Source organism: Oryctolagus cuniculus, chromosome 17 (assembly GCF_964237555.1).
Source record: "Oryctolagus cuniculus chromosome 17, mOryCun1.1, whole genome shotgun sequence".
NCBI classification, from domain to species: domain Eukaryota; kingdom Metazoa; phylum Chordata; class Mammalia; order Lagomorpha; family Leporidae; genus Oryctolagus; species Oryctolagus cuniculus.
The window spans coordinates 59,647,898-59,669,963 of record NC_091448.1 but is presented as its reverse complement, the minus strand read 5'-3'; the positions used below and the strand labels follow the sequence as shown (position 1 = coordinate 59,669,963).

Here is a 22,066-nt window from a genome sequence, read left to right as displayed (position 1 = left end):
TCTCACTCTCGCTCTCGCTCTCTCTCTTCCCATGGGTCAGCCAGGACTCAGTTACAGCCTCAGGGCTGCTGGAAGATATATGGTGGGGAGGGGAGAGAATCCCTCACCCCATGCCAGCTCCCACTAGAGACAAGGTCCCAGCATCTAGGGGCTGCCTCTGATGCCCCCCCCCCCAATCCCCACCTGGGCTTCAGGGTTAGGGCGGGGAGGGGGGAATGGAGTGGGAGGATTGCGGGGGCGGGGCGTGTCTCCCGCGGAGCAGGGTGTGGCCAGTGTCCAGATGGTCAGTCTCTGGTAGCCAGCCTGCCCTGACCCCCACTCCCCACCGCGCTGCTGGCCGGGTGGGCTGCAGGCGGGGAACACCAAGGCGCCACAATCTGCTAGCTCCGAGCAGGGCGGGGAGGTGCTTGCGGCTCCTCCACTGTCAGCGCCCGCCGCCCCTCCCGGCCTCACTTCCTCCCGCAGTCCCCGTTGCCGGAGAGGCTCCCGGAGCCCCGTGATCCGCGCAGGGCCCGGCCGTCTGCCTCACCCTGGACTCAGCCTGGGCGTAAATCGGTGGGCAATCCCCGGGACGTCCTAAGGGGCTCGGGCCCCACGCCTGACTGGTGAGTGACGGGGCGGGGAAGCCCCGGCGGGCCCCTTGTCTCTCCAGCCTGGAGCCTGGATATGCACGGGGGTCTGTCTCTCTCTCTACCTGGACCCCGGACCCCTTTCTCTGCTTCCAGGGTGTGTGAGTGGGGGTGGGGCCCTGGGAGGTGGGGTCGGAGGCTGGACAGACAGCTGTTGCTGCGGTGGACTGCGTGCTGGCCAGGAAGGCAGCTCTGGCCAGGGTTTGGGTGGAAACATAAACCAGGCTAGCAGCATGCCTGCACCCCAGGGTGGGCAGAGTGGTGGTGGGTCACCACCACAAGTGGTGGCACCTGAGCAGGTCCAGCCTCCTCTGTTTCTGCGGAAAAATTCACCACCCTGAGGTAGCCTGAGGGTGGGCCTAGCCCCCAAGGGGCAACCCAAACCCCTCCACCTCCCAGCCTGGCCTGCTCCCTGACCCCTGACCTCTCCCCTTTGTCTCCTAAGGCATCTCTAACTCCTTCTAATTCCTTCATTCTGCTCCTGCCCGCCCTGGCCTGCCCCTTGCTGTGTGATAAAGGCTGTGGTTTCAGTTTGCCTGTGAGAGTGAAACCTTGCTGTCTATTGAACTCCCTAATCCCGGTTTAGGGTCTGACGTAGGTGCAGAGGGAGCGGCTCAGCCAGCGAGGGGTCTCTGAGCCCCCTCCCCGGAGACTCCGGGGCGGGGGCACTGAGGAGTGGCAACCGGTGCCCACAGACCTGAGACAGACAGGAAGCGTCAGTGGGCCCTGAAAGACTGAGACGGCGGCAGAGCTGGCTCTGCCCCCAGCGCGGGTGGGCTTGGGAAAGTCACTTCTCCTTTCTGAGCCTCAGTTGCCCTGGTGACAAAATGGGGGTTTGATGCCCTGGTGGTTTCCCAATGGTTTCCTTGTGGTCGCTCCTTCCACTACGGTGAAGGGGTGATGGCCTGCTGCAAGGAAAAGCGCACAGAACAGAGAGGAGGCAGGATACGAACTCACAGCCCGACCGGATTTATTCAGAGACAATAAACTCGCAGAGGTTGACCAGCTACCAGCGTGCACATGGACTGAACACATGGCAGAGGGCCCAGACCCTAGCAGGCTGGGCCTTTTTAGCTCCTAGCTGGGCTAGGGGTGGGAGTGGGGGGGTAGGTGGAGGTGAGCATCTCTATATAGTTTTTTCAAGTATTTTTGCAGGCTTTAAAACCTGGGGAAGAATGCAAGGGTGGGATGGGAACAGTACAGGATGTGAGACTGAACAGGCCTCTTGCAAGAAGGCAGGGTAACAAGAACTTAAAATGACGGAGGCTTGTGTCCTGCCCCATCTCACTTCCTATCTGTTGTGAATACTGACTGCAGGGCAAGATGTTGTGTAGAGAAAGGTCGCAGAGCCGGGTCCGTCTCCTCCCACTGCACCTCTCTCCCAGCTCACTTCCGCCCCTGCTCAGTGGGTGGGTCTTCTCACACGCAGCTTCTGAACATCTCCTTCTGCAGGCCCCAGCCGCCAGGCCCACCCGGACCTAGGAGCTGGGAGGAAGGAGGGACCCCTGACGGCTTCATCTGCACAAGAGGTTCCAGCTGCCTGGAGCGACCTCCTTGCCTTGGGATGACCTCACCCTCCAGCCCTCCAGCTTTCCGGCTGGAGACGTCAGATGGAGGCCAAGATGGCGCTGAGGTGGACAAGGCGCAGCTGGGCTATGGGGCGGGGCCGCCTCCCATGGAGTCACGGTTCCAGGGCGAGGACCGCAACTTCCCTCCTCAGATCAAAGTGAACCTCAACTACAGAAAGGATGCGGGTGCCAGGTGAGGCAGCAGCAGATGGGGGTGGGACAAGAGGGGACCCCGATCAGCTCCAGCAGAGCACCCCAAGGCTGATGCAGTGGCCAGCCCGGCACTAGCGTGCCTTCCCCACAGTCTGTGGTGTCCTGGGTCAGCTCTCATGGGCCTCATTCTTGGCTTTCTGCCCTCTGAGGCCATGTTCTTCGTAGCAGGGACACAATTCTTCCAGCTAACTACACAACTTCTCTCAGTTCCCCCTTATGGGTGCCCTGACCCTCATTCCTGTCATGTTCCCTGTGGGGGATGGTAGCAGGATCCATGCTGCAACCAACCGGGGAGATTCCAAGACATCCAGTGCTCCTTGCTTCTGCCCCAAGGCCGAAGCGGCCACCCCAGGGGATGTGGACTCAGCAGGGTGGGCCCAATGGGCTTGTGCCTGGAGTCTCCTTCTCTTTATTTCTCTGTCGTCTTGCTGCCAGTTCAGACCGTGTGTGAGTCCACTATGCCTGATGGGAATCCTGCTGGGGAGATGCGAAGCTGCCCCTGGCCTCCCACCTCGACCTTGCCCTGCTATGGGGCCTGTACTACACGGCTGGGTACCCCAGGAGGGCCCCTCTTCCTCCTTTCTCCTTCCTCATGTTTGAGATGCAGCCACCAGCCTTGGCGTCCCAGGCTGGAGCCGCCTGTGCTGTTTTTGCTGGAGGATGGTGGTGGTGTGGTTTAGCACCAGTGCAGGACAGAGTTCCCGAGGGGCTCTGGGAACAGTGGAGCCTGCCCAACAGAGGCAGAACAGGCCCCTCCTTGCCCTCTGGAGCCTCAATCTGTGCCCTCCTTGGACCTCCCTACCCCGGAAGTATGTACCACCGTGGTAACCGGAAGTGCTTTGTCCAGCTGACCACTTCCCCCAGACGATTGCCCATAAGGCTCCCAAGCCAGCAGCTGAGCCCTCATGGTCGTGCTGTGGCCGCGTGGCCTGCTGAATGGAGGACGGTATGTTTGGCCAGGCCAGGGCAGGACAGCCCTGGTGTTGAGGAAGCAGGGACTGGCTCTCAACCTGCTCACAGCCAAGCAGCTTAAAAACGCGACTGACTCAACAGTCACCCCATGCAGTGGAGGATCCCAGGCTTCATTTAGCGGGGACCTGGCAATCCCCAAAAGCATCAAATACACCCCCCATTTTGTTCCTTCACGCCTGCTGCTCACAATGCCAGGGGCCCCAGGGGTGAGCTGTCTCCTATGTAGGGTGCCACAGCCCCTCCCCTTCCACTTCCCTATCACCAGATGCTGCTGGGCTCTGTTGAGCCACGAAACCCCTCCTTTGGGATAAATTTCCCAGAAGCCTGGCTTCTCTGTAACTCTCCATCAGCGTCTGATACATTTTGGCACTGGGCCCATGGGATCCTCCAAGGCTGGCCCTGAGAAACCTCTTGTGGCTCAGCCTGGACTCTCTCTGGGGGGTTGGAGTCAGGATGGCGAGGTAGCCCTGGAGAGGCCAGGAGCGACTTTGTGGCAAGTTGCTTTGCCTGTTAGCTAATGGAGTAGAGTGCCTCCCAGTGCAGAGGGCTGAAGTGAGGATGGACGATGCGGAGGGCTCCGTGAAGAGTCAGCACAGGCTTTCTGAGAGGAGGAGCGAGCTCTTCGCCATTCCTTCTTCAAAGCCAGTGATGCATGCAGCTCCGTGCAGACCCAGACTCAAGTTCAAGAGCGGTCCAATTGCCTGTGCTGAAGTCGACCGCGTGGCATAAGGAGTCTGTTGCAGAGAGGCTGTTTCATGGCAGGTGCTAAGCGTCTGTGAGGACTGGGGTGATGGGGAGTTCAGAAACGTCCTCTGTCCTCCTCCTGGGGCTCTGAGCACTTGGGGGTCCCCTTGGTCTGCCTTGGGAAGGCTGAGGCCCCCAGAAGGGCTCCCACAGGGCACCCTGAAACCGGGGACTTTGTAGGCAGCCTGGAATCTTCCCCACCATAAGTCACGAAATCCATCCTCCACAGCCAGCCGGACCTGAATCGCTTTGACCGTGACCGGCTCTTCAACGTGGTTGCCCGGGGCAACCCCGAGGATCTGGCCGGGCTACTAGAGTATCTACGCCGGACCAGCAAGTACCTCACCGACTCAGAGTACACAGGTACCCCGCCCCGGGGCACCCTTTGGGCTCGAGTCCTGTGGGCTGACGGCTGGGCTGACTGGGTGGGCCTGGGCCGTGGTTAGGGGTTGAGGGGCGAGTGTTCTTAGTAGCTCTCCTGCTGGAGTGGCTGCTGGGGTGCTGTGGGTGAAGCTGATGGAGGTCAGTCCCCCTGACTGCCAAGGCTGTACCTCCCACTTTCTGATCCCACTGGGTGCCCAGTCTACCTCTGCTCTCCTCGCCCATTTTGGTGGTGGAATGGATACTTAAAAGATTCCTATTGTTATTATTATTCTTTTTTTAAAAATATATTTATTGAGGGCTGGCGCTGTGGGGTAGCGGGTAAAGCCACTGCCTGTAGTGCCAGCATTCCTTATGGGTGCTGGTTCAAGTCCCAGCTGCTCCACTTCTGATCTAGCTCTCTGCTAGGGCTGGGAATGCAGTGGAAGATGGCCCAAGTCTTTGGGCTCCTGCACCCACATGGGAGACCCGGATGAAGCTCCTGGCTCCTGACTTTGGATCATCTCAGCTCCGGCCATTTGGGGAGAACCAGCGGACAGATCACTCTCTCTTTCTCTCTGCCTCTGCCTCTCTGTAACTCAGCCTTTCAAATAAATAAGCAGAAAGAGAGAGATAGAGATCTTCATGCACTGATTCACTTCCCAAATGGCCGTAATGGCCAGGGCTGGGCTAGGCCAAAGCCATGAGCCAGGAGCTTCACCCAGATCTCCCATGTGGGTGCAGGGGCCCAAGAACTTGGGCCATCTTCTGCTGCTTTCCCAGGTGCATTGGCAGGGAGCTGGATTGGAAGTGGGTCAGCTGGAACTCGAACTGGCACTCATATGGGATGCCGGCACTGCAGACAGACTTAAACTTCTGTGCCACAGTGCCAGCCCCCTTCTTCCTTTTAATAACAGTGTTGTTGAAATGCAGTATATAACACATAAAACACTTCTCCCAGTAAGACCACTCCTTGCCCCGAATCTCAAAGCCTTCGTTTTAGGGCTAAAAGTGTGTGCACTCTGGACAATTCAAACAGTAAAGAAATGAATCAAGAAGAGGTATACCTGTCACCCTGGGTCCCTGTTAATGGTTTGGAATACATCTTCTTGAACTTTCTTAATAAATAGGTTTATAGGAGTACTTAGAAAAGTTTGTGGAAGGAGTGGGTCTCTACCTAGTGGTTAAGAGGCCCACCTCCCACATCAGCCTATCTCAGTTTGATTCCCCACTCTGGCTCCTGACTTGAACTGGCACCCTGCTAATGCACACCTGGGAGGCAGTGATGATGGCTTACGTAATTGCGTTCCTGCCACCCATGCCGTAGGCCTGGGCTGAGTCCAGTCCTGGGTCATTGCAGGAATTTAGGGGAGTGACCCAGGAGATGGGAGTTGTCTCTGACTCTCTTTGCCTCTCAAAGATAATTTTTAATCATCTTTTAAAAGTTCATGGAAAATGCATGTTGTCATTTGATTCCACTTCCATGAACTTCTGAAGTATTTGCATTTACATGAATGGGGTCTTGCCACATACACCAAGTTATAGGGCACTTCTCCTCCCCACATCTTGTAGCACTTTCCAGGTCAGTATACATCCAACTCATTTAGTTTTTTTAAAAGCTTTTTTTATTTATTCAAAAGGCAGAGAGAGAGAGAGAGAGAGAGAGAGATCCGGATTCTCCATCACTTCCCCAAATGGCTACAACGGCTGGGGCTGGGCCAGGCTGAAGCCAGGAGCCAGTTGCTCCACTCAGGTTTCTCACATAGGTGGCAGGGACCCAAGCACTTAGGCCATCTTCGGCTGATTTCCCAGGCGCATTAGCAGGGAGCTGGATGGGAAGCGAAGCAGCCAGGACTCAGACTGGCACTCTGATATGAGACGCTGGTGTTGCAGGCAGTGAGTGGCTTAACCCGCTGCACCATAACGCTGGCTCCAATTCGGTCATTTTAACAACCGCAAACTAGTTTTGCACTGTGTAGATTTACTATAATTCGGTTAACCAGTTCACTGTCGGTGGTCATTTAGGTTGTTTATATTTTCTGGCCTCAACTTTGCTGTGTGTCAGGCCCTCTGTGTACTAACCACTATGTTTATATTACTCCACTTGGTTCTTTTTTTAATTTTTTTATTTTTTGACAGGCAGAGTGGACAGTGAGAGAGAGAGAGACAGAGAGAAAGGTCTTCCTTTGCCATTGGTTCACCCTCCAGTGGCCGCCGTGGCCGGCGCACTGCCACCGGCACACCGCGCTGATCCGAAGCCAGGAGCCAGGTGCTTCTCCTGGTCTCCCATGGGGTGCAGGGCCCAAGCACCTGGGCCATCCTCCACTGCACTCCCTGGCCACAGCAGAGAGCTGGCCTGGAAGAGGGGCAACCGGGACAGAATCCGGCGCCCCGACCAGGACTAGAACCAGGTATGCCAGCGCCGCAAGGCGGAAGATTAGCCTAGTGAGCCGTGCGCCGGCCCTCCACTTAATTCTAACAGTGATAACCCTGAAATAGTCCCATCTTACAGTGAGGAAAACTGAGGTTAGCAGAAGCCAAGCAACACGCTGGAAGAGAGAAAGCCACAAAGTCGGGGATCCACTTACAGATACTGCTCTTGTGTCGACATTGTTACTTGAAGGGCAGAAACTGTAGTCATGCCTGCTGATAGTTAATCTTAATTTTTACTTGTTTATTTGAGAGGCAAAGAGAGAGAGACAGAAACAGAGACACGGAGAGAGTTCCTGTCTGCTGGCTTACTGCTGAAATGCTCACAATGGCCAGGAATAGGCCAGGGCCAGAGCTGAGAGCCAGGAACTCAATCCAGGTCTCCCATGTGGGTGGCAGGGAACCCGACTACTTGAGCCATCTCCATGCCTCCCTGAATCTGCATTAGCAGGAAGCTGGAATCAGGAGCTGGAGTTGGGACTTAAACCCAGCTACTCCCATGTGGGACTTGGGTATCTTAACTGGCTCTTAACCAGCTTGATGCCTGCCCTTGTTGGTATTTGAATGCTCATCGCCTGGAGCCTAATTCCCTGCAGCATGGCTGTGTTCCTACCAGCATGTGCAGCGATCTTTTTTTATCCTCCCAAGGGGTGCTTTGGAGGCTGGGCTTGCTGTATGAGCTGGCAGGCAGCCCAGCTGCTCCGGGCCTGTCCACAGCAGTGCCCCCTCCTCTCCCTGTTTCCCACAGAGGGCTCCACGGGGAAGACGTGTCTGATGAAGGCAGTGCTGAATCTTCAGGATGGGGTCAACGCCTGCATCCAGCCGCTGCTGGAGATTGACAGGGACTCTGGCAATCCCCAGCCCCTGGTGAACGCCCAGTGCACGGATGAGTACTACCGAGGCCACAGCGCCCTGCACATTGCCATCGAGAAGAGGAGCCTGCAGTGCGTGAAACTCCTGGTGGAGAATGGAGCCAATGTGCACGCCAAGGCCTGTGGGCACTTCTTCCAGAAGAACCAAGACACCTGCTTCTATTTTGGTGAGTGAGCCTTTCTCGACTAATTTGAGGCACAGAAGGTGACCTTGTTCAAGGTCATGTGGTTAGTGTGTGGCAAAGCTGGCACTTAAACCCTGGTCTATATACCCCCAACGCCCCGCTTTTAACCACCAGCTGCCTGCAAAAGCCATTTGTCTTAAGAGATGTTTTATCTGCGTCTGGCCCAGAAGGTTCGGCATGTTTCCAGGCTGAGACTCTGGAGGGCAGTGGGCTGTTAGAACTCGAGTGCATTGAGACTGGACCAGGCAGTGCACCCAGGCTCTGGCAAAGATGAGAGAGTGAGGCGGGCGAGATAGGACCCTTGATTGGTTGGCTGCTGTTCTACACCCAGTCTGAGCAGCTGGGAGAGCTGGCGGGGGGCAGCCGGGAGGCCCAAGGCCCAAGCTGCCCCCCTCGGCCTGCAGGCGAGCTGCCCCTTTCTCTGGCCGCATGCACCAAGCAGTGGGACGTGGTGAACTACCTCCTGGAGAACCCGCACCAGCCCGCCAGCCTGCAGGCCCAGGACTCCCTGGGCAACACAGTGCTGCACGCCCTGGTGATGATCGCCGACGACTCGGCCGAGAACAGCGCCCTGGTGGTCCGCATGTATGACGGGCTGCTGCAGGCAGGGGCCCGCCTCTGCCCCAACGTGCAGCTGGAGGGCATCCCCAACCTTGAGGGCCTCACACCCCTGAAGCTGGCTGCCAAGGAGGGAAAAATCGAGGTGAGTGGAGCACCCCATCCCTTCCCCACCCCTCCAGGCGGGAGCAGGACTCACCCCAACATTTCTACAGAAAGCACCTGGACGGGTGGTCAAGATAGAGGTCTCTCCACTTACTCATACACATGCCCTTATTAGTAGACAGTTTTCCGTGTGCACTTCTGGTACGTGGGCACTTCAGAAAGTTCATGAAAGGGGCCTACCTTGTGGCACAGAGAGTTAAGCCGCTGGTTATGGCACCAGCATCCCATAGTGGTTTGAGTGCTGGCTGCTGCACTTCTGATCCAGCTCCCTGCTAATGTGCCTGGGAAGGCAGCAGTGGATGGCCCAAGAATTTGGGCCCCTGCACCCACAAAGGAGACTACATGGAGTCCCTGGTACCGGCTTTGGCCTGATCCTGACCTGGCTGTTGTGGCCATCTGGGAAGTGATCCTGTGTATGGAAGATCTCTTTCTCTCCCTCTCTCTCTGTAGATCTACCCTTCTTCTCTCTCTCTCTCTCTTTTAAAGATTTATTTATTTATTTGAAAGGCAGAGTTATACAGAGAGAGAGAGAGAGAGAGAGAGAGAGAGGGCTTCCATCTGCTGGTTTGCTCCCTAGATGGCTGCATTGGCCAGAGCCAGGAGCCAGGAGCTTCTTCCGGATCTCTCACGTGGGTACAGGGTCCCAAGGACTTGGGCCATCCTCTACTGCTTTCCCAGGCCATAGCAGAGAGCTGGACCAGAAGTGGAGCAGCTAGGACTCAAACCGGGACCCATATGTGATGCCAGTAGTGCAGGAGGTGGCTTTACCTGCTATGCCACAGTGCCAGCACTAGATCTACCTTTCAAATAAATAAATCTCTAAGAAAAAGAAAGTTCATGAAAAATGTATATAGTGAAAAAATTATGCGTGAATTTTAAAGTTACTTTTGCACCAATATAAGCTTTTTTTTAAACAATTTTACTTATTTATTTTCACTTTATTTAAAGGCAGAGAGATGGAGATACAGAGAGACAGATGGAGAGAGATCTCTCATCTGCTGGCTTATTCCTCACATACCAGTGACACCCTAGGGCTGGGGGAGGTTGAAGTTAGGAGTTCAGAACTCAGTCTAGATCTCCCATGGGAGCTGTGGGGACCCGAGTACCTGATAATGATCTGCTGCGCCCGAGGGTATGCATTAGGAAGAAGCTGCATCAGAAGCAGAGTAGCCAGGACTCTGACATGTGACGTGTCAAGCTGCATCCTTTTTTTTTTTTTTTAAAGATTTATTTATTGGCCGGTGCCGCGGCTCACTAGGCTAATCCTCCGCCTTGTGGCGCCGGCACACCGGGTTCTAGTCCCGATCGGGGCGCCGGACTCTGTCCCGGTTGCCCCTCTTCCAGGCCAGCTCTCTGCTGTGGCCCGGGAAGGCAGTGGAGGATGGCCCAAGTGCTTGGGCCCTGCACCCCATGGGAGACCAGGAGAAGTACCTGGCTCCTGCCATCGGATCAGCGCGGTGCGCCGGCCACAGCACACCAGCCATGGCGGCCATTGGAGGGTGAACCAACGGCAAAGGAAGACCTCTGTCTCTCTCTCTCACTGTCCACTCTGCCTGTCAAAAAAAAAAAAAAAAGAGATTTATTTATTTACTTGAAAGTCAGAGTTACATAGAGAGAGAGGAAGAGGCAGACAGAGAGAGAGAGAGAGAGAAAGAAGGGTCCTCTATCCGCTGGTTCACTCCCCAGATAGCCGCAACAGCTGGAGCTGTGCCGATCCGAAGCCAGGAGCTTATTCCAGGTCTCCCAGGCGAGTGCAGGGGCCCAAGGACTTGGGCCATCTTCTACTGCCTTCCCAAGCCATAGCAGAGCTGGATTGGAAGCGGAGTAGCCAGGACCCAAACCAGCACCCATATAGGATGCCGGAACTGTAGGTGGCGGCTTTACTCACTATGCCACCGTGCTGGCCCCCCAAGCTGCATCTTAACCACTGTGCCAAATGCTTACTGTGCAAAAAGTTATCTGTACAAAAAACCATCTCTTTTTCAATTAATGTTTATTCAGTTGAAAGGCAGAGTGACAAAAACAGAGAGACAGAAAGAGATCTTTCATCCTCTTAACAGTTGGGGCTGGGTCAGGCTGAAGCCAAGAGCCAAGAACTCCATCCGGGTCTCCCACATGATTGGCAGGGACTCAAGTACCTGGGCCATCATCCTCTGTTTCCCTGGTGCGTTGGAAGGGAGCTGGATGTGAAGGCAGGGGTAGGACTTGATCCCAGGCCCTCCGATATGAGGTGTGGTGGCTTAACCTGCTGCACCACAAAGCCTGCTTCTAAATGTGTCTTTTAATTCCATTGTTTTCATGAGATTTTTGAAATACTCTCATCTAATGTAATTATTGTATATTCTGTATAATTAGGTATGTGATTGTATATTTGCATATCCATGTTACCATCTCAATTTCAGCGGTTTTATTTTTAATGCCTCCAACTGTGATTCACTTGGAAGTTATTTTGGTGGAAAGAGTTCGCACGATCCAGCTCTTTGTTTCCAAATGACTTTTACCAGTTGCCTGGGCGTGGTTGTGAGGTCTGGCTTCATCTGTGCAGTTACACAGGGCCAGTGCTTAGAGTACGAGCATTTTGCAAGGTGAAGATAAAAATAAACAGAGATGGATGTTTTAATAGTGGCACCCTGAGTTTCCTGGAGCACCCTCTGGGGCACATGAGCCCCACTTTGTCATCTACAGCTGTGTGGCCATGGAAGCTGCCCAATCTGTACCCGCCCCACCCCTGCCCAATTCCTTGTTTGTGAACCCACTTGGGTTAAGGGTCCCTTTTCAGCCTGTTGAAAGTGCTGGACTCTGACCGCAGAAATATGCACACCTATAACGCTATTAGTTGATCTCAAGGAACCTGGGTGACTCTGGGTTGGGGTGGGGGTCCCGATGCCCCCGAGGAGTCCAGGAAAGAGGGCCACAGGGCTGGGGCTGGGCAGTGGGAACCAGGCTGGTTGGCCAGCTGGGGCAAATGTTGGTAGTTAGTGGTGGGTGAAGTCTGCCTTGTGCTAAGCACGCGGGGATGCGCACATGACTGCCGCAGCCCGAGGGCAGCTCTGCACGGGGGCGGGGGCTGTGTGTTTCCCAGCCTTGGCCCAGCTGGCAAGCTCACATGGCCGCCTTGTAGATTTTCAAGCACATCTTGCAGCGGGAGTTCTCGGCACCGTGCCAGTCCCTTTCTCGAAAGTTCACTGAGTGGTGCTACGGGCCCGTCCGGGTGTCACTGTACGACTTGGCCTCTGTGGACAGCTGGGAGGAGAACTCCGTGCTGGAGATCATCGCCTTTCATTCCAGGAGCCCGGTGAGCCTGCAGGGGCGTACCTGTGCCCAGAGGGCCCGGCCGAGCTCCCAAGAGGGTCCACCACAAGGGTTGGGCAGGGTTGCCTCCTGGACCACACCTACCCTGTGGTGTGGCTGTAACGTCCCAGCAGGCATGACCCCCAACCCTTCCCCACTCCATGCCCTCCCAACTCGGGGATCATGCCACAGGCGCCCTATGACAGCCACGGGGGCCTCTCTGGGTCGCTCCATAGCCGTGGGGTTTTGCATGGAGGTTGGGGGAGGAGGGCTCCCCATCCTCTACCCTCCATCTCACCCCTCCCACCCCGGCCCTCACATCGGGCCCGAATGTGAAGTGAGTGCCCCATCTATCTGTGCTGAACGTGCCGTGGCTCTCCCCTTCCTGTGCCAGCACCGCCACCGCATGGTGGTTTTGGAGCCTCTCAACAAGCTGCTGCAGGCGAAATGGGATCGGCTCATCCCCAGGTTCTGCTTCAACTTCCTGTGTTACCTGGTCTACATGCTCATCTTCACCGCCGTGGCCTACCACCAGCCAGCCCTGGAGAAGGCAAGGATGGGGAAGGGCGTGCCCTGGGGGAGCCCCAGCCCCGTCCTGCTAGGGTTCACACGGAGGCCTGGGCTGCTTGGGAGGCCCCAAGCTCCTGTAGATGGCTCACAATACCAAGTTCACCTTACTGAGGGCTCACCATGAGAATGTACTTGAAGTGATGTGTCCTGACTACCTAATGCTCACAGCAACCCTCTGAGATGATGAAGTTACCATCCTTAGATTGCACTGAGAGGTTAAGTAACTTCCCCAGGGCCACACAGGCTCTCAGTAGTGGAGACGGAATCTGAACCCAGGCAGGCCCCACGTTTGCAACTGCTGCACAACGTGCCCCTCCGAGGATTAGCACCAGGGGGGTGTCCCTTCCCTGGCATCCGTGTTCCCCAGCTCAGGCCCAGAACGGACTTCCCTGGGCCCCTGCTCTCAGTGGGTGAGCCCTTGGCGAGACCCTCCCCCACCCCCAGGTCTTATCTGAGTGTGTTTTTAGCAGGGCTTCCCACCCCTGAAAGCCACAGCCGGGAACTCCATGCTGCTTCTGGGCCACATTCTGATCCTGCTCGGGGGGGTCTACCTCCTCCTAGGACAGGTGAGAATCCCCTCCCCTGCCATCTCCCGACTCTACCCAGCTCCCAGCTGACGAGGAGGGGGACAAGTTAGCCACGGCCCTTCTTCCATGGGGACCTGACTCACACTCAGCTCCAGGCAGACTGACCAGACTCGGGGGAGTTGAGGACCATGGTTCTGGTCTTGCCTTCCAGGCCCTGGTTCCCTCCTGCTGTGCTTCCTGGGGCACCTGGGACTCCTTGGCAGTGCAGCTGGAAGTCCCTGTTCCCGGGTCTCTCCCCCTGGGGAACACAGAAGCCTGGGGTGGGGGTGGGGGGCAGTGCTCCAAAGACTCCTCCAGCAGGGCATCTTTTGGTGGAGGTGCTGCAAGCTTGCACGAGCCAGGCTGAACACGAACACACTGGGCCATCCGGAGGGGGCGGACCTTGGTCTGGAGGTTGGCTGGAGGGGAGGGGGACAGCTGCATCTTGCAAGGCCAGGAGGAGGCAGAGGGAAAGGAGTTGGAACCTGCGGAGAAGAGTGTCCAGAGCCCTCTCCGCTCTGGGCAGGATTCGGAAGTGCCCCACCCAGAGTCGAAGCTGCTGCTTTGTTGCAGTGGAGCAGGGGGCAGGGGGCGGGGCCGGGGGCATGGTCCCTGGGGAGCAGGAGCCGGCCTTGTTTCACAGCTTCTGTCCCGTACCCTCTGCAGCTCTGGTACTTCTGGCGCCGCCGCCTGTTCATCTGGATCTCCTTCATGGACAGCTACTTTGAAATCCTCTTGTACGTGGGGACCCACTCCTCCCTATCCCCACCCCCACCCCCAGCCCCCAGCCCCTTCTGCTGTTTCTGAGGCCTGGGGGGGGGGGGTAGGTGCAGCAGAGGGTGCCAGGCTGACTTTGCAGGATTCAGGGGATCAGGACCTGGGAGCCTGGGCTGCTGTCCAGCCAGGGGGGCCCTTCCTGTTCCCATCCTAGTAGTCCATGGAGCCCAGCCTCTGTCCATGTAGTGCCTCATTTGAAGGGGGCCGGGTGGGGGAGGGAGCTGAGCCCCCAGAAATTAAATAATTTGTGTGAGATGGAGGTCGGGCCCCACTGGGTCCAGTCCCAGACAGACAACGGAGGGCACCTCAAGTCACCTCACTGCAGTGGGAGAGGCCAGGGTGGGAGCTGGGGAGACACTGCCACATGACCTGGAAGCCAACTCGGACCCTGTCCCCCCACCCCCGACAGCCTGCTCCAAGCCCTGCTCACGGTGCTGTCCCAAGTGCTGTGCTTCCTGGCCATCGAGTGGTACCTGCCCCTGCTGGTGTCCTCGCTGGTGCTGGGCTGGCTGAACCTGCTGTACTACACACGTGGCTTTCAGCACACCGGCATCTACAGCGTCATGATCCAGAAGGTGACAGACAGGGCCACCCAGCAGCCTGAGCAGGCAGGAGGCGCCCTGCATGGCTAACCTGGGCAGGGGAGGGTCCGAGCTAGTCCGTGTGTCCTTCGTGCTCCTGGACTCTCAGTGGAGGTTGGCTCACGTGCGAGCATGCGTGGAGATATCCGTAAACACATCTGAGGACCTTTGGTTTTTTAAAGATTGATTTTTGGAGGGCTGGCGCTGTGGTGTAGTGAGTAAAGCTGCCGCCTACAGTGCTGGGATTCCATATGGGCGCTGGTTCAAGTACCGGCTGCTCCACTTCCGATCCAGCTCTCTGCTATGGCCTAGGAAAGCAGTAGAAGATGGCCCAAGTCCTTGGGTCCCTGCACCTGCATAGGAGACCTGGAAGAAGCTCCTGGCTCCTGGCTTTGGGTCAGCCCAGCTCCAGCCATTGCGGTCATTTGGGGAGTGAACCAGTGGATGGAAGACCTCTCACTTTCTCTGTCTCTTTTTCTCTCTCTGCCTCCCTATATTTCTGCCTTTGAAATAAATAAATAAATCTAAAAAAAGATTTATTTTATTTATTTGAAAGGCAGAGTTACAGAGACAGAGACAGAGAGATCTTCCATCTGATAATTCACTCCCCAAATGGCAGCAATAACCGGAGCCGGGCCAGGCCAAAGCCAGGAGCCAGGAGCTTCATCCAGGTCTCCACATGGGTGCAGGGGCCCAAGCACTTGGGCCATCCTCCACTGCTTTCCCAGGCCTATTAGCAGGGAGCTGGATTGGAAATAGAGCAGCTGGGACTCGAACCACTGCTCACATGGGACGCCAGCATCCCAGGTGGCAGCTTAACCCACAATGAAACAACGCTGAGAGGACTTCAGAACGTTAGTGGGGGTGCTGGCATTGTGGGCAGCGGCCACACTGGCATCCCAAGTCAGAGCGCTCGTTTGGAGTCCCAGCCGCTCTGCTTTTGATCCAGCTCCCCGCTAATGCGCCAGGGAAGGCAGCAGATAATGGCCCAAGTACTTGAGTCCCTCTACCCACATGGGAGACACAGATGAAGTTCCAGGCTCCTGGCTTCAGCCTGGTCCAGCCTTGGACATTGTGGTCATTTGGGAGTTTATTTTGGTACAAGAAATTTTTTGAAATCCATGCACAGTTTTTTCATAAATACACTTTAAAAAAAGATCTATTTTTTTTTTGAAAGGCAGAGTGACAGAGAGGGGGGAGAGAGAGAGAGAGAGAGAGAGAAAGAAAGAGGTCTTCATCCACTGGTTCACTCCCCAGATGGTCGCAATGGCTGGAGCTGGGCTGATCTGAAGCCAGGATCTAGGGGCTTCTTCTGTGTCTCCCATGTGGGTGCAGGGGTTCAAGGATTTAGGCCATCTTCTACTGCTTTCCCAGGCCATAGCAGAGAGCTGGATTGGAAGTGGAGCAGCCGGGACTCAAACTGGCACCCATATAGGATGCCAGCACTGCAGGCGGCGGCTCCACCCACTATGCCACAGCAGGGGAACCTTCAGTCCTTGCTCTTGCCAAGAAACCCTGGCCATGGCTCTGACCCCCTGCCTCAGCGCCAGCCCCAGAAAAAATTTTAAAAAGATTTATTTTACTTATTCGAAAGGCAGAATGACAGAGAGATAGGGAGAGAAAGAGCTCTCTGCTGGTTCATTCCCAAATGGCTGCAATAAGCCAGGAGCCTGGAACTCCACCCAGGTCTCTCATATGGATGGCAGGGGCCCAAGCCCTTGGGCCATCTTCTGCTGCCTTCCCAGGTGCATTAGCAGGGAGCTGGATTGGAAGCAGAGCAGTGAGGTCTTGAATCAGAGCTCATGTGGGATGCCGATGGCACAGGCAGCAGCTTAACCTGCTGGGCCACAATGCCAACCCATGTGATCTGATATTTCTTTTTAAGATTTTTTTTTATTTATTTATTTGACAGGTAGAGCTACAGACAGTGAGAGGGAGAGACAGAAAGGTCTTCCTTCCATTGGTTCACCCCCTAAATGGCTGCTACAGCCGGCACGCTGCGCTGATCTGAAGCCAGGAGCCAGGTGCCTCTCCTGGTCTCCCATGCGGGTGCAGGGCCCAAGCACTTGGGCCATCCTCCACTGCCTTCCCGGGCCACAGCAGAGAGCTGGCCTGGAAGAGGAGCAACCAGGACTAAAACCCGGTGCCCATATGGGATTCCCGCGCCGAAGGCCAAGGATTAGCCAAGTGAGCCATGGCGCTGGCCCATGATCTGATATTTTTAAAAAGACCACCCCTCCCCCACTGCTTAGTGTGACTCCACAGGGCTTGTGTGTGCACTCTGTTGTGGGTGGGGGGTGGGTGTACATAGGAGCCATGCTCTGGGGTTGTGCACAGTGGCCTAGTCACCTACCCCGGCTCTTGGGCCCATGTGTTCCAGGTCATCCTGCGGGACCTGCTCCGCTTCCTTCTGGTCTACTTAGTCTTCCTTTTCGGCTTTGCTGTAGGTAAAAGCTCCCTCCAGCCCCTTCCCCTGCTACCCCCTGCCTACCCTGTGCCCCTTCAAGCCACCTGCTGGTCACCCCAGCCTAAGGACCTCCCCCTGCCTCCCTCTCACAGCCCTGGTGAGCCTGAGCCGGGAGGCCCAGAACTCTAGGACCCCCGCAGGCCCCAACGCCACAGAGGTGGGCCAGCCTGGCGCGGGGCAGGAGGACGAGGCACCCCCTTACCGCAGCATCCTGGACGCCTCCTTGGAGCTCTTCAAGTTCACCATCGGCATGGGCGAGCTGGCCTTCCAGGAGCAGCTGCGCTTCCGCGGGGTGGTGCTGCTGCTGCTGCTGGCCTACGTGCTGCTCACCTACGTGCTGCTGCTCAACATGCTCATCGCCCTCATGAGCGAGACCGTCAACAGCGTCGCCACCGACAGCTGGAGCATCTGGAAGCTGCAGGTGCCACCTGCCGGGCTCCCCGCCCAAGGCTTGGGCTCCGCACCCAATGGGGTGGGGTAGGCCTAGCTCAGCAGGCAGGCCACCCCCAGACTCCCTCACCCATTCTTCCCTTTGTGGGGTTACTGGAAGGATCGGGTGAGCTCACAGATGCCCGGGGCTCGCATCTGTGCCTGGTGCACAGTAGGTGCTCAGTGAGTCATCATCATCTTCATTTTTTTATCAGGTGTGCCTGCGTGCTATGCATGGAGGGCTATGCATGGTTCCAGGTGTTACACACACAGCGGAGAACGAGGCAAAGGCTTGGCCCTCATGGAGCTCCCATTCTGTGCTGTACATGCATTAAAGGGGGTCGGTTTGGTGGGGAGGTGGTGTCCTGGGGCTGGCCCAGCCTGAGAGAGAAGAGTCCCCAGTAGCAGAGGTACTGATGAGAGCCCCTGGCACAGCACAGGCATTAGCTACCTCTGTTTTTCTTCCTGGAAATTTATTTATTTACTTATTTATTTATTTTTAAATATTTATTTTATTTATTTGAAAGTCAGAGTTACACAGAGAAGGAGAGGCAGAGAGAGAGAGAGAGAGAGAGAGAGAGAGTCTTCCATCTGCTGGTTCACACCCCAGTTGGCCACAACAGCCGGAGCTGCGCTGATCTGAAGCCAGGAGCCAGGAACTTCCCCCAGGTCTCCCATGCGGATGCAGGGGCCCAAGGACTTTGGCCATCTTCTCCTGCTTTTATTTTGTTTAGTTGAAAGGCAGAGTGATGGGGGTGCAGGGAGAGACAGAGAGAAATACTTTCCATCTGCTGGTTCATTTCAAATGGCCACAACTGCCAGGGCTGGGTTAGGCTGAAGCCAGGAGCCTGGAACTCCACCTGGGTCTCTGATGTGGGTGCAGGGGCCCAAGGACATGGGCCATTTTCTGCTGCCTTGCCAGGCCACAGCAGAGATGGAAGCAGAGCAGACAGGTCTCAAACTGGTGCCCATGTGGGATGCTGGCGTGGCAGGCAGTGGCTTAACCCATGCTCCATAGCTACTTTTTCTAGAGAAGGGTTGGGTGGATCTTGGGCAGTCAGCACTGGGACAGCCTTGCGTGGGGGAGACTGGGACTTTGCTATTGATTCACTGCTGACACTGGGCAAGCTTCTTCTCCGAGCCTGGTCCCTCACCTGTGCAAGGAGGCAGGCACGTGTGTGTGGTGGGGTAGAGGCACCTGCTGGTGTGGGATTCTGGAGCCTGCGACAGGATAAGAACGAGTCACTCTCAGGTGCTTGCTCTCTGCCGACTTCCCCCACCACCTGCTGGGGTACCTTACGCTGTCTCCAAACGGGGAAACTGAGGTGTAGGTGCTGAGACATTGGAGCCAGATTCCAAGACTGCGGAATGCTGTGGTGTCTCTTTCCCGTGCATGTCTTCCTCCGGGCAGGGGCCCAGGCACCTCTCTCTGATGCGTCCTTTGTCCCCAGAAAGCTATCTCTGTCCTGGAGATGGAGAATGGCTACTGGTGGTGCAGGAGGAAGAAGCAGCGGGCAGGCGTGATGCTGACAGTGGGCACCAGGCCGGACGGCAGCCCTGATGAGCGCTGGTGCTTTAGGTGAGCGAGGGTGGTGGGGCGGGGAGGGTGGCTGGAGCCTTGGCAACCTGGGACTCCCTGGGGCCCACCTGTGGCGCAGTCCTGCCTTTTGCTCCTGAAAACCAGGGGACCACTGCTGGGAGCTAGGGCTGCTGGGAAGGGCGTGAGTGGCCAGGGACTGCCCTGGGGGGCAGGTGAAGTCCAGGATGCTGGATCTTCCAGGCCCACAGCGGCCACTGCCTGTTCTATTGGCTTAGTCTGAAGGTGCCTCCCTGGTGACCCCGACCCCTCGTTCTTGTCAAGCAGCCAGAATGACTTGCAGGGTGCCAGCACACCAGCCTTGCCCTGGCTGCTCTGCGTTCTACCCCCACCCCCAACTGTCCCCCCAGCCTGATCTAACTCCTTCCCCTGAGAACAAGCCCTGCCATGCCAGGGAAAGCCCCGGCTTAGGGAGAGGGAACCTGGTGACAAATACACAGCCTGAAACAGACACTTTGGGGCAGCAGGTGAACAAGACAGGGAGTCTAAGGCACGTGACCAAGACACAGCTGATTGTAGTCACTCTTCCCTGGGTGCGGCTGTGAACAGCAGAGGGGTGGGTGCTGTGCCAGTGCTGTGTGCGGGTGCCTGGCTGGGGGCAGCAGGACGGGCTCTGGGTAAAGCCTTGCTGTTGTGTGCGCTGTGTCACCCGCATGGGAGGCCGAGAGAAGCAGACTGCAAGGCAGCTTCCAGGAGCCTCAGAGCCGCCCTGTCGCCCTCAGGGTGGGAGAAATGAACTGGGCTACGTGGGAGCAGACGCTGCCGAGGACCCTGTGTGAGGAGCCATCTGGGGCAGCAGCGCCTGGTGAGTGGCCGTGGGGCTGCACTCCCCAGCAGGCGGCGGGGAGGCGGCTATGGAGTGTGGGGTGTGTGTCTGCTCGGCCACATGGCATGCAGAGTCTGGGGGCACCAGAGCCCTCACCGTGGCCCGGATGCAGCTCCACCCCAGGGATTGCCCCTGTCACAGGTGGCATCTCCCGGGGTCCTCAGGTCCAGCCTGGCGGATCCCTCTACACAAGCCCCAGCCCCTCGGTGTCCCTGGTGCCCACATCCCTTAGGAGAAGCCACTTCTCAGGCCCCTCGTGGCCCTTTCCACCCTGGTGTGTGGGCCCCTCCTGTCCCACCTACAGCCCTCCCTAAGACAAACTCCTTCCTCTCACCTCAGCTCTCTCCACAGCAGCCCCTTTGTCTGGGATCTGAAACAGCTCCCGCCTCATCTTCTCTCTGCTCTCTTCCCTTTTCCTGACAACTGTGGTTTCCTAGCTCCTGGCTCCCTGATCCTGACCTGTGATGGGTTTCCTTTTAAAAAAAAAAAAAGATTTATTTATTTGAAAGTCAGGGTTACACAGAGAGAGAAGGAGAGGCAGAGAGGCAGAGAGAGAGAGAGAGAGAGAGAGAGTCTTCCATCTGCTGGTTCACTCCCCAATTGGCCGCAATAGCCGGAGCTGCACCAGTCCAAAGCCAGGAGCCAGGAACTTCTTCCAGGTCTCCCATGTGGGTGCAGGGGTCCAAGGACTTAGGCTATCTTCCGCTGCTTTCCCAGGCCATAGCAGAGAGCTGGATTGGAAGTGGAGCAACCGGGACTCGAACCGGCGCTCTAATATGGGATGCCGGCATGGCTTCACCTGCTATGCCACAGCGCCGGCCCCAATGGGTTTCCTTCTTCTTCTTCTTCTTCTTCTTTTTTTTTTTTTTTTAATGTATTTATTTTATTTGAAAGTTACACACAGAGAGAAGGAGAGGCAGAGAGAAAGAGAGAGAGGTCTTCCATCTGCTGGTTCACTCCCCAATTGGCCACAATGGTTGGAGCTGGGCTGATCCAAAGCCAGGAGCCAAGAGCTTCCTCTGGGTCTCCCATGTGGGTGCAGGGGCCCAAGGACTTGGGCTATATTCTACTGCTTTCCTAGGCCATGGCAGAGAGCTGGATTGGAAGTGGAGCAGCCAGGACTTGAACCGGCGCCCATATGGGATGCCAGCACTGCAGGCAGCGGCTTTACCCGCTACGCCACAGCGCCGGCCCTGATGGGCTTCCTTTCTACCCTCTCTTTACCCTGAGCATTCCATACCCACTTCCCATACCCCAGAGCCTGCCGAAGCCTTCAACTCCACAGGCCCTGTGGGAATAGACATGGGACTATGGTGCAACAGGTACAGGCCCCACCCCCTACTTGCAGGTCTCTGCCCCTGCTGTCCACAGGGCACTCCATGCTGTGGTGGCTGGAGGCAGCCTCCTGGGGTCACACCCAGGGGCCACAGCCACAGCGCTTCCCATCCCACCCGCAGGCGTGATGAAGAACCCCACTCCAGCCTCGCAGCGCGGGGAGGACAGTGCCTCGGAGGAAGACCATCTGCCCCTTCAGCTGCTCCAGTCCCGCTGATGGCCGAAGCCAGCCGGAGGTCGACAGGACCCAGAGGGAATCTCTCCCGCCGCACCTTCTGATCCTGGAGCCCCAGTGAACCTGGGCTGCAAATATAAACTTTTTTTTTTCCACAACTTGGTCTCTTCTTGGAAACCTCATTTGAGCCGGGGTGCTTGGGACCCTCAGGCTGGTGACGTCTGCATGTCTGTGTCTGGGGCTCGGGTCCTCCCACCTCGCCTGGACACGGACACCCTCAGCCGCTGGCCCCTGCCTCCTGCCCTCTTCCTGGGTGTCTGGCGCTGGCGCAGGTGCTGAGCGTGCTGTCATGGCCGTGTCTGATCTTGCTGTCTGCTAACTGTGGAAGCCAGCTCCACGTTGTCTCCCAAACCTACTGCCTTCCTTGCAGTAGGTCTGGTTGAGGCGCTGGGCCTACTGCTCGCTCTCCACCCCTCCAAGCCATTCTCTTGCCTAAGACCCAAGACAAACAAGACCTCCCCGCCCCAGTGTCCACAGACCCCCACCCCCGCCCCCCGCGCCTTCCAAGGTTCTGCCCCAGCTTTTCCAAACACCTTGGCACATTCCCCAGATTCTTCGCGCGGGCTCAGAGCCCTGGGCTGAGCCTCTGGACTCGGCCCTTGCCCCCACCCACTCCGTGGACATTCTACTCTGATTTCTGAGCCCGGCTCAAAAGCCGCTGTCCCGATTGCTTTGGTACCAAGGGGGCCTGAGTAT

At 56.8% G+C, this 22,066-nt stretch overlaps 1 protein-coding gene across 3 annotated transcripts; it reads left to right on the top strand.

Moving 5' to 3' along the window:
* The first annotated feature begins 286 nt into the window (after positions 1-286).
* TRPV2 (transient receptor potential cation channel subfamily V member 2) lies at positions 287-21,468 on the top strand. 3 transcript variants are annotated; one of them, XM_017349045.3, is made up of 15 exons: positions 287-605; positions 2,082-2,390; positions 4,356-4,489; positions 7,665-7,955; positions 8,378-8,676; positions 11,818-11,991; positions 12,382-12,537; positions 13,028-13,123; positions 13,790-13,860; positions 14,310-14,475; positions 16,862-16,928; positions 17,041-17,369; positions 18,829-18,956; positions 19,697-19,779; positions 21,258-21,468. In XM_017349045.3, the coding sequence occupies exons 2-15, from the start codon at positions 2,194-2,196 to the stop codon at positions 21,350-21,352; spliced, it is 2,286 nt and encodes a 761-aa protein (XP_017204534.2). In that variant the 5' UTR covers positions 287-605; positions 2,082-2,193; the 3' UTR covers positions 21,353-21,468. The 3 variants fall into 3 exon arrangements, with proteins under 3 accessions (XP_017204534.2, XP_017204533.2, XP_051680402.2); XM_017349044.3 differs by having other exon boundaries at positions 320-605; positions 13,025-13,123; XM_051824442.2 differs by lacking the exon at positions 11,818-11,991 and having other exon boundaries at positions 320-605; positions 13,025-13,123.
* The last annotated feature ends 598 nt before the right edge of the window (positions 21,469-22,066 follow it).

Excerpts from the sequence above, each read along its gene's own strand:
- TRPV2 (XM_017349044.3), top strand. The coding sequence starts at position 2,194 with ATGACCTCACCCTCCAGCCCTCCAGCTTTCCGGCTGGAGACGTCAGAT. Across the intron at positions 11,992-12,381 it reads CCTTTCATTCCAGGAGCCCG|CACCGCCACCGCATGGTGGT; the intron begins GTGAGCCTGCAG and ends TTCCTGTGCCAG. Across the intron at positions 12,538-13,024 it reads ACCAGCCAGCCCTGGAGAAG|CAGGGCTTCCCACCCCTGAA; the intron begins GCAAGGATGGGG and ends GTGTGTTTTTAG.